Source organism: Micropterus salmoides, unplaced genomic scaffold (assembly GCF_014851395.1).
Source record: "Micropterus salmoides isolate LMB-PRFRI ecotype aquatic unplaced genomic scaffold, ASM1485139v1 Ms_hic_scaffold_7, whole genome shotgun sequence".
Classification (NCBI taxonomy): Eukaryota; Metazoa; Chordata; class Actinopteri; order Centrarchiformes; family Centrarchidae; genus Micropterus; species Micropterus salmoides.
Window position 1 is genome coordinate 29,071,017 of NW_024044459.1, and position 19,077 is coordinate 29,090,093.

Genomic DNA, 19,077 nt, shown 5'->3' on the forward strand with positions numbered 1-19,077 from the left:
TATTCACTCCTGACAGCTACAGCCCTATCTTTAAACTCCTGTTTATAATTGTTGTTTATTTTTTATTATTTTATTTCATATCAAAAGAAAGAAAGCACAAGGGCAAGACAGTGTTTCACTCAACTCTGTTCGAGAATCACTCCACAATCATGCTGGTCCGCAAAAAACCCTGCATACAAACGATCGGAAGACAAGGCAGCCACAGAGGAGCTACACTTCATGCTGTAACAACTCAACCGTCGAAGGACAGCAAGAAACTGGATGACTTTAGCTGTCAATTAAATCACCAACTTTTTGACTGACAGGAACGAGGTGGGGGAAGCCTTAACAATGTGTGCTCTTCCCACTATTCTCCCTGTCTATCAGTGGCTGTATCCGAGGACCCCTCTGTCAAGATGACAAACTGATGACTGTCTGCATCCGAGACTATACAGTTGTATAATAGCTGTATATTGGTTAATATTTCTGTTTGCAAGTGCATGTAACTACTGACAACTGGAGTTATATTAGTTGTTTGAGTAAGCATACTAATAAACTTGATACTTATATTGAAGATATGTCACTGCCGTGATCAAATGGCTTAAATTTGAGCTAAGCTGTGGGAGAGCTAGTTTTCAGGCACCCAACAGGGTTCTGAACCCATTACTAGTGTTTTTCAGAATTAAAATGTGTTGAAAAGTTGTCACTTGGCTGATCATGCTACAAATCAGCCCAAGAACAAACGCCAAATTTCCTACTATAACTCACAGAAAACACTTTTAAATGTGCGAGTCACTGATGAAAAGCATTCCTTTTAAAAACAGCACAAATCACTGACTGAACCATGCACCGTTTCCATAGGAACCGACAAATCTCCTTCCAACGTCTGCTTCATGAAGTAATATCACACTTGGGTTCATTGTAATGAGAGTCCAACACAAGCATTCACACATTTTCAGTTTAGTTTCCCCTGGGTACAGGAGATCCAAAAAGAACAAATTGAATTTTCAATAACAAAATCAAGCAGTCGGCCGTTTTCATGCAATGAATCAGTGAAAAAAAAAAAATCAGTGGTACTTATTGCACTTATTACATAAGTATTACTAGGTAACTTTCTGAAGTTGTGGATCGCGGAACATCATTTCATTTCGGCGCCCATATTGTAGGTTGGAGCAAACAGTCATGCGCTTACAGTCCTGCACACTGTACACACTGCATTGCGTTGGCTACAGTAACTTTTATGTATGCTGTGGGTGAAACTGAGATTTCTGCTTTTGTATACCAAAATCATCCTACAACAGAGATTGATTAAAGCACTGAAGCCTTGTGCTCATTGTACTTATAAGATATGACAGTAAGCCTACTTGCCACTTTGAACAATGTTTTTATTTCTTTTTTTATTTGCTCCAAAGTTAGTCTCACACCACCACAGTTGCAGCTGAAAGAATAAGGCTAAAATTGTCACCATAAGAACACATCTAAGCAACACATGAATTGAATGGAACACAAAAATGTAATTGTAGTCACATCTACTCATTCCTTAATGATGGGGAATTGATATTATAAGCCAGTTAACATACCTATTCACACAGTCTGCGATTTTTTGCCAACTGTCTGTCCTGCATTTGCTGGAACTACGTTGCTTTTAGCCTGGATAATGTTAAACTTCTTTTAATGTGTGTCTAATATTATAGTTTCTCTTCAGTTGTAAAAAACTGCCGCACTGCTGGTAGTGGACCTCTTAGGGATTGGTCTGCTACAAACACAGCTCCTTTTATGGTACCCATCTCCCGAGCATCAGTGATATCCGTGAGGTGAGGTACCTATGCAGAGTCTAAAGGATACTAAAGAACAGTACCCACCCATCCACAGCCTGTTCACCCTGCTGCCTTCTGGGAAGAGATATAGAAGTTTCTGCTGCCACACTACCAGACTGCAGAGCAGCTTTTTTCCCCAAGCCATCAGACTCTTAAGCTCAATCCATCCTCAGCACTGCTCCATTGATTATAGTTTATTTCCGTTGACCATTTTTATAATTGCTTCTATTTTAATGTATATTGTCTGCTATGTAGTAGAAGCAAGTTACAAACTCAATTTCACTCTATAACCTGTTATATCGTGACAAAATAAATCTACCTACCTAACTACCTTATGTGAACACGCTCAGCTGGATTGAGAAACCCTGTGTTTACTTACAGAGCTGATAACAGTGTCGTGTGACCAATTAGCCTGAACACGACTGTTAGTGTTAGTGAAGCCAGATAACGATAAGATATCGTGGGTATGTTGAACTTGCTTCGTAATACAGGACTCAGGATTAGAATTTCCTGAGGTTGCCACACCGGTGACTTCAGGGAAAGCAGGAAGATTTTCCAGTTCCATGTCTCCGTCATCTCCGACTCCAGTAGTGGCCATGGTGTCTCGAAAAGTGCAGCTACAGGCTACCGGTAAGCTATGCTGTGCTGACTTTGAAGTGTCCCAACTATGTTAGCAATAAGTGATTTTTTTGGCTACTCAATGGCACTGGAAACAAGTTGTTAACACAACACTGACGTATGATCACACAAGACCAATATTCACTCTCCTTTTAAATCCTTTTTTGGTCTCTAGCAACTCCAAAGGGAAATATCTGGCTCTTAAGCTGCTTAACGTTCCACTACGTTCACCAGCTATTTGCTCAGCCAGTTTGTAGAGATCTTTTCACTGGAAACAGCTGCCTGCTGCGGATGAAAATGAAGCTATGAGAGCGTTGAGACTGAAACAAAACAGTAGAGTTGCAAGCCAGATAGCTCAACTGAAACTTAGTATAAAGCTCCATAAACCAGTTGGGAGCTGCAGATTTGGCTATGTCTCTATCTCTGTACGTTCATCACTACGAGAGACCCCTTTCACATGGTCTCATAGTTTTCACATTGTCAATATAAAAATACAGATTATAGCCGCTTCAACAGCTATATGTCCCACAACATGTAACACACAGCTGCTGAACAATGTAAAATAGAGCTGTGTGCAATAAATATGTGAACACTTCAGCACTTTACTTGTGATCCCAGTGCAATAGGGCAACGTGCAATAAACATACTAGCACCTTAGCACATGCACTTTACACAAACTTCAGTGCAATGGAGCAATGTGCAACAACCATACTAGCACTTTAGCACTTGCACTTTAATCCATGGAACTGTGTTGTTAACAATGTCCTTTTACTTCTGTGTTTATATTTTCTTCTTGTGAAGTACAACATGTCGATGCTTCTCAGGTTCTTGTTCATGTGTTTTTTGATGTGTGATGTCTTTTGTGATGTTTTTTATGAAGCAACTCTGCACTGTGCCCAAGCAGAATTTCCCCTTGGGGACAATAAAGTTAACCTAACCTAACCTAACATGTTGTGGGACATAACTGCTGCGAAGATGACATTTTTTTCATGTTGATTAGATACTGACACCAAGATTGCAACTTGTTCTCTTGTGATACTGGAGCACAACCATTAACTCCCTTTACTAAGTATTTTTAGCTTGGTAACTTCTCTATGACAGTTCAGCATTTTGCCAGCTGTTTCGCATGAGTTGCGGTGTTTTCCTGTGTGACGCAGTTTTACAGGTGTATGTTTTTTTTAACTTGACAAATCTCAATAAACACAGAGAGAGCACCAATGGACCTAACAAGAGTAAATAAAGACCACTGAGGAAAGGGAACAAATTGGCAATGGGAGTTTCTGAGGTCATGTTCTGAAGTCAGAGGTGATCACAGTGGGCAAAATGTCTGTTTTCAAGACTACTGTGACAAATAAATGAGGCTCATTTCAGCCAAAAGCATCAGGGTGATGATGTGAGCTGCAAGGCTTTGACACTACCATATCTCAAACTGCCATACTCTATGAGGGAGAATCATCATGACATATTGGTTCATACATTAAAATACACACACAGCCAAGCACACAAACAGATACCACATACGCAATTCAAACTTTAACATTTTTTTGTCTTGCTGTAAAAAAGGGACAGGGGATTTCTCTAGCTGTGCTGAGCAGAAGGCCTCCGTGATCCACAGATGGCTTGATGAACTGCAGGGCATTCACAAGGCAATAATGAAAAAAGCATGTCACAAACTGAGACACACACTTTATCACACACTCTCACAGACTCTCACACACAGCCCAGCAAGTGGAAACAGTAGGTGTGTAAATACTATTCTGACCAAGAGTCAGATATATGGCTGCACTTATTCTAAACCACAGATCCGAACCAGTTTTGGTGTAAAGTTCCTCAAGTCAGCGTGGCTGAATATTAGGTAACAACTTTGTCTGTAGCAAGTCTTAGTTCCTAATTCAAAATCCACATCCAACAGAGGATAAAACATCAGACTCCAATGTATACAATGTACCAGCCAGGCTAAAGTTCAAAGTTTGGAAGAACAAGGGAAATCTCAACAAAATAGTTGTAGTGTGCAAAACATGTCCAGACAAGTATTACATGTACTGGTGGCACCACCAAACATGAAAATCACTTTAGAAGGTGGCAATAGGACACCAACGTTAACGTTACCAGCAGCTTCATGGGCCGTACTCCTCGGGTTTAAGGAAGAATTGGACCAATAACCATTAGTACTTCATTTGAAATGTCATTACATGAATGATACTGACCCGAGAACTAAAGTATACAAAGAATACCAATCAGCAGTATTTCAGTGAGTAAGGCTTTTGTGGAGACTGTTCAACGTTATACTGATCACTGACGTTTGTCATTGAGGACAGTTCAACATGTATAGCAGGAAAAGCCCAAGTGTAATAAATTATACTTTGTTTCGGGGCTCTGGTATTATGCACAAGCTCACTTAAATACTGAGAATTTGTGTATCTGAGCCATAATTAATGTTATTAGTTACAATCATACCTATCAATTTAATCTGCCATTAATGGTCTCCTATCGCTGTGACAGCAGACATAATCTTTGAGCATTTATACCCATGGTCTATTCACACAGGCATATAGACTATAATGACTACAGGCGCTTTCACACAGCCTTATTTTCTGGCGAACTGCGCTGTATAAAAAGGTACAGGGCCGGAAAGGGGGTCAGATTTGATCTGCCTCTGAGCCGGGAACTTTGGAAGCAACAGGGACAGAACAGTGTTGCAATGCTGCAATATTTTGTTCAGTATGAATGAGCGAATGCGGCATATTGGCGGACATTTTTCCTGGTTATTGAGGGATCTCTGTGTGAAAGCAGCTTATGACTGACATTTCCCTGACTCTTCTACTGGCTCTGTTGCACCTGTAGCACAGAATAAATGGCCCACCCACAATGAGAATGAGCAGATGTCTAATGAGCCAAGACTGACACATCTGTGGGTGTTTTTTATAAGACCCTGCCAGTCAAAGCCCAAAAACTTCAATTCATTTGCAAACATTTGAGAATTCAACAAATATAACAAAAAGTGCTTCTGAAATAAATTGGCTACCCTAGTTTTAAATCCAGTTTTAAATTCTCTTAAAGCTCTTCTCTCTCACTCTTCCTATCTTTCTTGGCCTGTAATTCTCCTCGTCTTCGTCTCAGTCAGCATATGATCATTGAGTAAAGGATTCTCAAAGCTGTGGAGTAATTCTCAATCTCTCTCTCATTTACTCTTTCAATTTTTATACCTGGCCATTACAAATGGCAGATTACAAGTGTCTAATGAATTGAGACTAGCAGTGGTGTTTTTCTAGTATCACTGTGGTTCATATCCGAGCAACACTAATCCCAGTGGACCAAGCTTAGCTTCTCTTTGTGTACACACACACACACACACACTTAAATGCAGGTAGAGACCAAGACAGAATCACACACACCTGTTCTATACTGATTCAGTTCTTTCAAATTCACCTTTACATTACATAGTGTACAAAACTATCTGACAGCCCACTATCTTACAGTAAACACTGCTTAAAAAAACATTTACTCTGAAATTTATATATAAAGAATATGTGTGCAATACAAAATAGCACTACCTACTAGGACACAACTGAAAAAACAGAAATGGATCTCATATCTCCAGCCATGCATATCTCTGTCTCCCACACATCTCCCAGCTCAGATATTGATGCCAAATATCCCCCCACAGATTTGCCAAGTGTGATAGTCCATGAGCATCAGCTAGCAGCCAGCTTTAGTAAGTCTGACCTTGATCCATAAACATCAGTGAAGTTCTGCATTTCAAAAATAGAGTGGCCGAGAACCCAAATCAACATCACAGAGAAGTTTCATCACTGCCACAACAACAATGGAGAAATCTTTCCCACGAACGTGACAGATGCAGTCAAAAAAAGCCCTACAAGCACCACAGCTCCTTCAGGAGTCAAGCAAAAAGTTGGGAATGGAGTGAAACAAAAAAAGAGAAGAGTAACAGATAGCAAGACAAGAGTAGGGAATGTATGTGCAACCAGTTTCCTCAAATAGTCAGTCACAGTTCTCTCAATAACTCCCAGTGGATTTTGACGGCAAATCTTTAAAGGTAATTGAAATACTACCAGATGTCTTCGGGTGTATCATTCATAAGTTTTGTAAGTGCAGTGTTTCTCTTCCAATCTTTAAGTTGTCCTCAAACTACTACTATACTACAATACTACTACCAATGTGATGTTGCACTATGAATAATAGCTTCACTGGAGAAATTAGCCAAAGTCATTGAAAGCCTCACAGCTGTCAGTTGTTCTGTTGATATTCAACTTAATAGCAGCAGCAGGTCATGTTTATTTAACTACAGTAATCCTCCAGAATAACTGTTGCCAGTCACCTGATCCCACTGAAACCAGCTGGCCCAAGCTAACAAACATGCCCTCTTTTATTTAGACAAGTGCATGTTTTATAAGTTCTGTGACAGCAGAATTTATAGCTGATAACCACGTGTCTATAAAGATGGTAAAATATCTAAGCTATTCATGCTGTTCATCTTGCATTGCATTACAAAGCCATAAAACCTACAGTTTCTTTGAAAACTTGCAAATTACACACATTCACCCTTCTCACCTCCGGTTCATACACCGGGTATGTTATTTCATAGGTTGAATCACTTACAGACTATGCACTCATTATGTACAGGGAGCACAGACACCAAAATAACCAATGGTCTTTGGTAGATAATGTTGGTGCTCCAGTAGGTTACTAGCATTGATTACCTTGCATCATCTCAAAAGTTAGAAAAGGAGAATGTGTAGAAACCTAAATGGTAATCTAATATGTTTATGTAGCAAAGTTCACACTATGGAGTATAATTATAAAATAAACCCAAATATAAACATGATTTTCTGTTCAGGCGATAGTACCTGGTTTCCAAGGTAACAGCTGATGGAAGACTGTTAAAAACAACTGCACAGTGTCTTACTTTGGGTAATACTAAACACCTTTTATTGCTCAAGATACTCAAGCAAACAAGTTAGCAAAAGGCACCACAGAGTGAAATATCTACCTATTCCTAAACTGGTAAATTAACCTTCCAAATGTCTCTACCCCATTTACCTCCTAATCCCTCAAGGTTGCTTAACTCCCTCCCATTGAGGTGCTATTTCGACAGCAGCCTTTCCTGTCCCATTTCCCTCCCAGCACCCAGGTCATTGATTTATCTTTGGGGGGAACGTGAAGGGGCCTGTGTATCCTCGAAACATCTTACCGGTGGCTGCTGAGAGTTGAGCGCCCCCCTCTTGGTGGAACCCCCTCTGGAGCTGAGCCTCTTCCATGACTCTGAGAAACGCCCCCTCGTAGTGGGACGCCCTGGCCCAGACGTCCCGGACGCAACAGATGAATCATCCCGTGTGGAGAACGGCCGATCCCTGCGCAACTCCCTCCGCTCGGCCCACTTCTTCTTGGAAGCCATTGGTGTTTAAAAACAATGTGGTCAAAGAGATGTGGGAAGCAGGGCAGCCACGCTGAGATCGAGTAGGCTGTTCTTTAATCAAACTAGTGCCACAGGTGGCATCTTCACTTCATTCTCAACTCTGCTGCCTACTGAACTAGTCTGAGTCTTTGTGTGTCTCCTTTTTCTTTAAGTCTTCCTTTTCACTTCAAAAGGTTGTGAAAGAGAATCTTTCAACTCCTCTTTCCTCTGTTTCTTTTACTTTTCCACCTCTTCTGATCTCTTGATCAAAAGGAGTGGGAAATCAGATCTTCACCTGCTCGGCAGAACTCCTGGGTTCGTCTTTTCGTCAGTGTAGCCTTCCTCTGGGGAGGGATGAGAGTCAGAGAGGAGAGGTGCAGAAGGAGAAGGTGCTGTTTGCACCCTGTTGCATGTGCTGTCACTGTGGCTCGGCCGCTGATTCTGTTTTCCCTCCTCACAGAGAGAGAGAGAGAGAGAGAGAGAGAGAGAGAGAGAGAGAGAGAGAGAGAAACAGGGAAACAACGCAAGGGAAGAGGGAGGGCGGGAGAGAGGAGGAGGAGGTTGGAGGGTACGATATTGAGATCCGGGTGAAAGGGGCTTTAAAACAGAGATGAAACAACAACAAGGAGCTCACAGAGTGGGCAGAAAAAGAACAGGAAAAAAGAGCAAATGACAGTGAGACAGGTGCAGCGAGGAAAAAAGAAGAAGGTTACCAGACAAGGAAAACGAAGAGACAAGGAAGAGTCTCTGGAGTGCAGGGTTCCCGTTGAGCATAGTGCAGAGCTGCTTTAAGCTGCCTGAGAGGCACAGAGACAGACACCCTGTTCAGTAAGTCACTCTCTCACTGTGTGAACACTGTGCTTTGAATACCCACAGCTACTAAACCTCCATCTCCTCCCTCTCCTCTTCCTCTTGCTCCCCGAACCTTCATTCACAATCTCACTCTCTCCCTGTGCAGGGCACACGTCTCCCCCTCATCTTCTTATTCCTGTTCTTCCTCTTTGATGTACATGGTTCACAGTTCATGAGTAAAGCCGCCTGAGCGATACCAAATAACACTGGCAGTCGAGCTCTTCTCTACTTTTTCAATACCCTGCCGCACCAATGGTCATCTTCTTCTGTCACTGTCACAACTCTCTGTCGCAAAGTCTTCAGCAGTGCTAAAAGGCATGCCATGCTGTGGAGTTGACAGAAGGTGAGATATTGAGCGATTTCTTCAGGTGCACACATGGTTGTTACTCTATGAGAATCTAAAATGCCTCCAACTCTATTTTGGTCAATAGAAGATGAGAAAAATATTCTGGGGCAAGAAAACAAGATGAGAGAGAGAGAGAGAGAGAGAGAGAGAGAGCAAGGTAACGGGATGGAGACAGGGAGAAAAAGTAAGGAGAGGTGACAGTGTCTGAACACCAGGGACATTGTTGTCATCGCTCCCAGCAACCACTCACCACCTGGGTGTAGCTCCAGTGTGTATTTACGCGCATGTGTGTGTGTGTGTGTGTGTAAGAGAGAGAGAAAGACAGAGAGAATAGATTGTATTTCTGAGCAAGTGAAGAGACAGAGAAAGTGAAAAAGAAAGACAGATACTCCCTGAAGGGTGAGAACGATTGGGCCAGAGTGACAGTGGGAGTAAAAACACATAATCACAACTTTTGATCAAACACGGAACGACACCATGGGGACTTCAAAGTTAGCCCTCACCACTGCATTGAATCACTGACACAATAATTAACCTTTTGCCAATTGTAGTGTGTTTCATCAGAAAAGATTAAGGGAAACACAAAGTGTTGCACAAAGCTTAAAATGGAAAATGTTCTCAAATATTAGTATCTGTGAGCTTTGAACTGTTCAGACAAAGGCATTTGAAGACAGAAAAGAAATGGCATTGTTTTCTATTTTCCGACATTTTATAGACAAAACAATGTGTTAACTAAGCAAAAATTCAGCTGGTGAATCAATAAGTAATGACAATATTTGTCACTTGCAGCCCAAGTGATAAATTGTTATCTGTAGAACATATGTATATTCAGACAGCGATCTATACTGTCTATAGGTTTGCAATATAATTTGGTGCATACAAATACAAATATTTATCTTCATTTTTATTTGTAACAATATAGTTCAGCTTATCTTACAATAAAGAACAAAAGCAAAACATTGTTTTAAATAAGTAAACAAACAATGTAAATACTCAACATTAAATTTTAGCATTAAAATTACATTTTCAGTTTAACTGATAAAATTAAAAGAAAAGTAACTTTCTCTACACAATGCAACAAGTGCTCTACTCGCAATTAGCCCACAGAACCATTTAGCCACTTAATAACTTCTAAAATTGTGTTTAAAACCATTTGTATCTTTACATGTAATGATAGGTATGTGTTTTGTGGGCCTGTAACACCTCATGTGGATGAATGCTTCACTAATTTGCAGGACATTTTGGAGGAATGGGTTCATTATTGCGTGACTTTCAGAGACAGGCGATGTCAATAATATCTTCATTAATCCTAACGTTACGTTTTTAGCATAGCTAAGCTAGCTAGTTAGCATGCTAATGGTCACCTATGGAAAAACTTCACAGCTAAGCGACCAACATCGCTTAAAATGTCTACATTGTGTGTAAGTACGTGACTTTTGTTGTTACTTTATCTTACCTGACAGTATATGTGATTGTGGGACCAAACCAGTCACCATGTGTAGCTGTGTCTCCACCCAGCAGGAGCTCAGTAACGTTACCTGCTTTCTGACATGTTGTCTGTTTTATGCTACCACTAAGAGTCACCAGTGAGCCTAAACTGACTTTTGGTCACATTGGGTTAACATTAATACAACAGTCACTCTTATTTCAGCTCTGGTCTGGTCTCCACCAACTCCCGAGACAAGCCAGCTGCTAGATGGTCGGCTTTCCTCAGGAGCTAGTGGTTATGTCTGCTGATAGGATACAGATGGTTTATAGCAGCCCCTTAGCTTAATTAAAATGTTAAACTCAGGTAATATTTTGTTTAAAGAAAGAATCTTGGTTAATGTCCAGGTGTGCTGGCCATTTTGTTTTTCATTAATGGAAAAATAAATTCAGGGTAGGCTTGTAATTCCGACTATATAAAATAAAATATTTGTTGTGGGTGATATGGACACTCACATACACACACACACACACACAGCATTGCATATAGTTTTTCCAACTTTTCAAAAGTCTGTGCAAAATTAGTTTGACAGTGAGACTAAAGCAATGATAGAAATTACATTACATTTACTCATTTGGCAGACTCTTTTATCCAAAGCGACTTATATTTGATGAACAACTTACAAGCGTGAATAAAGCATTCAGACTGTGAGAGATCTCAAGTTACTATAAACACTAGTAAGAGCTAATAGTGCGCAATAGTGCAATCAATCCAAGAGAACTGTAAGGAGACTATAAGAAGAGCAAATTAAGTGCATGTTAGAGGTTAGGGGTAAGAGAAAGTGTTCTCGGAAGAGATGAGTTTTCAAGAGCTTCTTGAAGTTTAAGAGGGACGCTCTGATGGCATGTGGTAGCTCCTTCTACCATCGTGATGTCACAGATGAGAGCAGAGTGGGACTGAGATTGCTTTGTGTGTAGGGTAACTCATACAAAAAAAGGTTATCACATAACATAATTTCTCTCTCAACTCAAATTTACAGTTTATTACATACCAATTACAAATGAAAAATGGGGAAACAGGGCAAAAAACTTGAGAAAACCTGTGATAGACAGTGAGAAAACATTAACTCTGAAAAGTAGAAGGGGAAATAAGAGTTGTTGATTTCACCCAAGAAGCTTTTAGGGAATTTGTTTAAAGTTTGAACTAGTCAATGTGTGTTCTAGCAGACATCTGCCTTCCTCTTGTCCCCCAGCACCACCCGCTTTCTTTAACATCAAAGATCCACCTACACAGGGTCGTGTGGTTGCCATGGTTACTAACCTGAAAACTGATGTTGCATCATCAGTGCTTCATTATAATCCTCCCATGTTTCACCATGTGAACTCATGTACAAATTCACATCATTACATCCACAAAAACACACATTTACCCCACACCAGCAGCAGACTCATTTTCTTAAACACACACACACACACACACACAAACTATGTAAGAAAATATCATGCTCACACTTGTTTCAGACTGACATATAAATGGCCCAACACCAAATAATTAAATACATTTAAAAACAGGAGTTGCAGGTCATTTTATTAAACTTTTCAGGAGTCCTTTTAATTGGCTATCTGATTAGTGGCTTTATTTTTTTTTTTACTGGGGTTGGTGTAGTGTGTCAAGATCACACTCTCTAACAAGTTACAGAAAAAAGAAAGAAAAGAGCTAAGCATGCCCCTGCAAAAGCAGCAGCCATTAACTAAAGGAATAACAAAATACTTGAGAAAATTGCTCAGTTGGTTTCTAATCTCCCAAAATAAATAGAATAGTTGTCAGACTTTCTTAAAAAAACATTACTTTTTGATTATCTTGAAGTGCTGGAAACCAACACCATACACATATTTCCATGTTTAATTACACAAATTGAGCTTGTGGAATGTTTCATCTGCTGCTGAACGAACCAATTTACCCATCTTTCATCCATAGCTTAGGTTCTTTTCTTAATCTGAGCTTTAAAATCATCACACATAAAATTATCTCCACAGTATTTGTCACTAAGAAAAGCCAAAATTTTCTGACAGTCAGACAGTACCCAACTTTTACTGAAAGTGAAGACCGGAGTGAGAAATCCTTGTAGACAAGTGCGCTACCCGGGCTTTGAAGTAAAATATAGAAAATGATTGAATGTTTTTGGACTAAAAGCGCTATTGCAATCATTTAAATGGTACGCGAGTGTTAATGTGTGTTTAGCTGTCACATCTCATTGAACTCAATATGCACATTTGTACTTAAAATTCAAGAATAACATTATCTTAAGAAGTGGACAAATTCTACAATGTTGTAAACTTGTTGTTGGAAATGAATTATATCCTTCTGAATTTAATTAGCAACAGTAAAAGCAGCTGCGAGCTTCTAAAATCATTTCAGATCCCAATAGCTGAAACAAATAAATAAAAAAATAAAGATATACAGTTAATACACCCATAAATATTAACTCAATCTAAAACTATGTGTTTTTTCGGACCCATTGTCTGTCTGTTATGTTGAAGATCATGGGGCAACAGGAAATGTGTTTCCTACCTTGATCTCTGTGCACAGAGGGGTCAGAACTCTTCTAGTGTGGGATTTCCTCGTCATTTTCCGCTGGAAGAAAAGGGAGATACAGAGAAAAAGTTAAGAAAACATCTGCTGTACTTCATAATGACATGAATAAGCTCTCTCATCAGAAAGTCGTTCAATTAATCACTCACCCTTCAAATCTTTAATTAATATAATATCATATATTTTAAAAAATTCCAATGTCTTTACGTTTGTGAACATATTAGTAATACTATCAACATTTTGAATAATGTTTGAATTTTGAGTCTTGGTAGTTTACTTACACTGAGCTGACACATCCCTTCCATCATTGAACTCCCTTTATTTCCATTTCTGTCTATTGCGTATGTCACAGTTCTTTTCATAATTATTGCATTAACTAAATTTATTGGTAAAGGAATTAAGGTCATGAAAATCCAGGTGATATAAAGTGAAGAATTTCTGCATACATTGTTTTCAAGGCTAAAGTGAAGGTCTGTTATTTGCAAATTGACTATTATCCTGAACTTTGCCTCAGTATTTTTCTCACACGGTACACGATTAAAATAAGTTGCACTGGATTAGCTCTCAATATGTTTTGGTTCAAGGGTTAAAGTATATCACATCAGTTAATTGAAAGTGTTACCCAAGACACACTGCATGAATGTGTCCAATTACTGAGAAAGATAACACTAGGCGGCAAACTGCAGAATGTGAATTTAACAGTAAAATACAAAGTATTGTAAACAAACAATAAATGTCTTTTTTAATAAAAATGGAGATTTCCACCACTGTTGTGAACAGATGGTATTTGGTGCCAAAGGACCGAAAACCAAAGAAAATACGAAGGTCTTTTTGTGTGCAAAGCTTTATTCACTCCTTGGTCGAATAAATAGATCTGATCTCATCGTGATTTTTATTCGTTCCTGTGATGCTGACAATCTGATTACTGCTGCTATAAGTCTCTTTTCTCATTCTTATACTCACCATATATATACTGTATGTGAGGAATGTCCTGATTTATAACTTCAAATATCAATATGTCCGTGTTCACTAAAGAGGGACAGCAGGAAAAATAATCAAATAGTTATGAATGGATAATTAATAGACGTATTTGCGTTTTGAAATTGAGTTCTAGTCTATGTTTTTAAACTTTACTTTTCTGAAAAGAAAAAAATACTACTCACCGTTCAAAGAGTGAGAGACTAAATCCTTAATTAGGATCCATACCAATAGCAAATATACCCTGGTTTTAATGGCAGGAGTCAGGTGTGACAGACTCCAGCAGGGTTTCAGCTCTCACCTGTCTCTCCCGTTTCCTTCAAGAGATTTGACCATCAACTTCTTGAGTTTCATTATAGCCAGTTTGACTTGACAAGCTGAGCTGCCTGTTTGTTCCTCTTCCTCTGACTTCACTTTCTCCACCTACTCGTCATTTTTTCCCCATCTGCAGTGGTTCCCATTCCCCATCCATCCATTCCTTTTATTCATTCAGCTGTGAGTGCCATGCTCAGATTCTGGCATGAAGCCACCTCACTTAAATGAGCAAAATCAATGTAGAAAATTGGTGTAATGAATTCATGATCGTCTTGTCCTTGAATACGGCAGTGTCTGTGTCCTTTCCACCAACTCTGCATTTATCTTTTCATAATCAGGCGTCACCACCACCTCTTTTTATTTTCACTTTACTTATGCAAATGGAAAAGACATCCCTCAACTTCTTTCATCTCCCCTCATTCTCATACCCTTTCACACCCTTGAAACCAAACCAGCTGGATCATGTGATGAAGATTAGGGGCAATAACTGACATTATGGCACACATTGAATATTTATATACCTGCCACGGAATCTGTTGGAAATGAAAAGAAAGTTTATTCCAAAAAGAGCACGAGGGCTGCTGTATTTGCTCCACTGATAATTAGCCTGTCTCCTCTCATATCCTAACACTAATTACTGCTTCCTCTCTCTGTGCGACAGAAAGGTTGGGGATGCATTTTTAAGCAGGCTGATGCCATCAATAATTCACACACAGCATTTACAGACAATATGTGTGATTCTGTTTGCCAGATTGTGTGAATTGTGTGAATTTCTGTCAAGGACGCCTGCTTTTGTGCATCAGGTGCACATTTACAGCTAACCATATTCTTTCTTCTGTTGTTTCAAACTTTCTAAAGCTGTCTGTAATTCAGCCGGGAAAGACTCAACTACAGTAGCTGTCAGGCTGTAAGAGGAGATGAGCCAAAAGCAAACGCAGCCTCCTGTAGAGAAGTGTCGCCAAAACTGTCCATACTGCTGCTAAAACTCCTACACATCTCACAGACTGTTTGACAACAGCCTAAAATGACAGCCAGCAAACCCATGATTTTCTCAATATGCTCAAAAAACGATGCATTTGTAATTTTTGTGTGTGTATGTGTGGGTTAGTATGACTCACTAGTGCTGGCTTTCCGTCCAAGCCACACATACACTAATGAGGGATAGCTCATCTGGTGCCACAGACCGGCTTAGAGACAAGCCACTAATCACTGAATCACGGAGAAGAAACCAAAGTATGTGCACGCTCTCACACACAAAAATTCCCTGACAATTCTCTGTTGAGGGAGGACTACTTGGGTTGTCACCACATTTTCTAGCTTCAGCCACTTTTGCATTGTAGAGATAAAACTCATAGAAATGGAAGACTTGAACATTTGTAAATCTATGCTTGGCTGAAACTGTGTACTAGGGAAGGGGTTTACTGTATGTTGTAGCTGAAGCTTTGAAGATATGTGTGAGAGAACTAAACATCACATATGACAGATGATCACATTAATCAGCCCTCAAAGCCCAAAGAAAAACAAAGCTAAGGAAAGACAAAAATCAAAAGATGATCAATCTGTTTAAGGGACAGAGGATCCCTCAAAGGCTTGTTCTGAAGAAATGTGCTAAATCCATGTTTTATCAGACTAACAGGGAGCAAGCTATTGTGGATGATTTATACATAGAGAGCATATGGTTGCTTCAGTGTCCAACGGTCAGCAGATGGAGGCGCAAAGCAAGAAAGAGAGGGAATATTGGGAGACAACTATCATTTATTTAGCACACCAGCAGCCGACCACTTCTCAGCATTGATCTGTTACTACGGCTCACACAATGCATTTTTTATCACCCAATAAAAATTCAACACATGACCACAGCAGTGGTCCCAAAAGCAAACACTTTTGTTATTTACCAGATCACTGTGCCCTATTTTCTACAACCCCCCCCCCCCCACACACACACACACACACACACACACACACAACTATTTGATCAAACTTTCTGTGTATCATCACTATCATTGCTCTTTGTATTACATTTTTTATACACTTTCCCCAAGCTTCATCTCCAAGAGAGCATTCAAATTCAAAATGGCCGATGTCTTACCACTCTGAAAGTCTCTGAGGCTCCTTTGGGAATCGCTTTCCTCTAACTTCACTTGAGTCTTGAACTTCTGAGTCCTCTTCTGAGCAAAGGTACTTCTTTCTTTAAAAAAAAATATCTAAACAGAAAAGTGTAAAGCTGGGCAATTTTACAACCAGATGAGGAAACAGGGGGAAAGCCAGATGATTGGAAGGAGAGAGAAATGGTGGCTGAGAGAAGATGGCTGGCTCCAGGAGTCAGGAGCCACAGGTGGGCAAGACGTCCCTCTGCTAGTGGAGGCGTGTTGGAAGACAGGGCATGACGCAGCCTTAGTACGTGTGCATCTGTGTGTGTGTGTGTGTGACACTGTCAGTCTCTATTAAAACAAATCTGTAGGTCCAAGAGAAACCCTGGGCCAAGGACAAGGATCCAGATATTCCACAATCATCTCATTTCAGCCTCAAACACCAAAACCAGCCAAACCATCCTCCTAATTATCATCACAGGTGCTGTAATAATCAATACTCTTAGTCGATCTCTGATTGGGTTTGCTGATTTGTTTAAATGCTTGTTAATGCAAGCCTTGACTGTGTTTGAGCCTGAAAAATCAGAAAGAGGAAGAAGATGAAGAAACAAAATATTTGTCATCTGGCCGCCATGAAGGTTAAATAAATGTCCGTGGTGACGAAGATGAAGCAGCGGTGTCCCTTTTCCTCCAATGTAGCGGCACGTCTCTTCTGCTCTTCCTCATTGGCTGGTCAGTCTGCGCCTTGTTTCCTGTCATAAACTCTTGCAGGGCCTTGTGATTCATCTGAGGTGAAAGAGAATCAAGACCTGGTTCTGCAGATCTGGCTGCTGTGTGGGCCTGATGAGCATCTGGCAGGTGGAACGTCATCGAAAAAAGCACCTGAGTCACAGTTACTCTGAGGGGCTGCAGGGTGGGAGACTGTGTGTGTCACCCTCAGTGATCCAGACCCTTTGAGCATCTCACCGGGGCAGGTTGCTAGGTGAGGCTATTATGACCCCCAACCCCACCCCAAATCCCTTACCACCCCCCAGACACAACCACGCATGCACACACAGACTGCACACAGTTTGAAGGGTGGAGGGTTAATGATAGCAAATAAAGAAAAGTAAACAGCGGGTGGCTAACGAGTGCTAATTTAGTTCAGCACTCTGCTATGAATTAATGAAGAGATCACTTGGATCCCACAGCAACAGCGGGGAGGAGTTGTCTTGTGGGACGACAGTGAGGGGCCCCAGTTAAGCCGCAGTTCATTTTAGGGCCCTGAGATGCCTCTCCGTTGTCTGGAAACACGAGCATGAAATAACGTCTCCCGTCATGGCCTGTCTGCGTGGATGCAGCGGTGAGATTGTAAAATGACTCATCCGTTTGTGGTCTGTCACATCAGGTACAAACAGCTACTGATCAGGGCCCAATTCATTTCCACACCGCTCCATCATGATACTGTGCACACCTGCTGCATACACACACATACTGTACATACACACCATAAACACAAGCCTCCTCAAGCATTATGCTATTAAATAAGCCTTCAACATGCTCAAATCAGAGAGAAGAGACAGGCCTAAGACGAGTACATGAACAAGATGAAGCAATTTAAAGATGCATAGCATCTTAGACAATAGGTCCACATAACAGTGTAGCAATTAGTAATCAATTACCTGACTGTGAGTAACAGAGAGGGGGTGGTTCTTTTCAACAAACGCGTTCTTACAAATAAAAAGAGACAATAATTCTGGAAGCTTGATGATGAAGCGGAGGAGGTTAAAGGGGGAGGACGAAGAACAGTGTGGACAGTAATGTGAAGGAATAAAGAGGACATTAAAAGCTTGTTTACCATTGTGAAGTTGTAAAACTAAGCACTAAGTGTTTTACATTAGTTGACAGGTGGACAAAGGTTTTAACTGTAATGGGAAACAAAGTCACTAAACCTTTATTGAAGGAGAGAAAGCCATTTTCATCTTCTTGTAATTTTGTTTGTGCAGATAATGACTGCCATATTATAACAAATAAAGAGCCAGGAAAAGAAGCACAGAGCATTAGCCTGTAGAGAACTTTTCTGAGCAGTAGTAGAAAGTTGTACCCTCATATTTATTTCCTCTCCATCTTGTACACAAACAACTCACACAAGGCAAGATAGGTGATAAACATAAACACAAACACACACACACACACACGACAAGTCTTTCCATATCAATGTGGTTTTAATAGATGTTTATATTGTCTCACCTGAGGACACACAAAATCTATATCTAATCAGAATGTGCGTCGGTGGTTTTGGGTCTGACTGATGGATCTCCCTTTACAACACAGAAATTACAACATACAAAAATGGTGTTGCCGGGTTATCGGGGGGGCACACACAAATATTGAGCAATTGCATTTTATTTTGAGCCAGTCAGGTGAAAAGGTTATCAGAGTAAGTATGTGTCTGTGAAGAATTTCAATCATCCAGGTTGTCGTTATCCAAGGTGGGTTGAAATCAAGGGCAACTGGACATGGTTTTCAAGATATTCGAAGACGTTTCACCTCTTATCAAGGAGGCTTCTTCAGAATATCAGGACCTTGATTTTAACCCACAATCCAATACAAATCTGCTGCCCTTTCTCTAGGGAAAGGTGTGTTTGTTTGGTAACCACACTTCATGT

The 19,077-nt window shown here is 40.3% G+C and overlaps 1 protein-coding gene across 1 annotated transcript in view; it reads right to left on the reverse strand.

The window, feature by feature from the left end:
- Positions 1–10,727, reverse strand: part of trpm3 (transient receptor potential cation channel, subfamily M, member 3) — a 143,617-nt gene extending 132,890 nt beyond the window's left edge. The window contains 2 exon segments of the mRNA XM_038704231.1: positions 7,627–9,007; positions 10,485–10,727. Coding sequence (XP_038560159.1) covers positions 7,627–7,830 — 204 coding nt within the window. The 5' untranslated portion in view covers positions 7,831–9,007; positions 10,485–10,727.
- Positions 10,728–19,077: the final 8,350 nt, after the last annotated feature.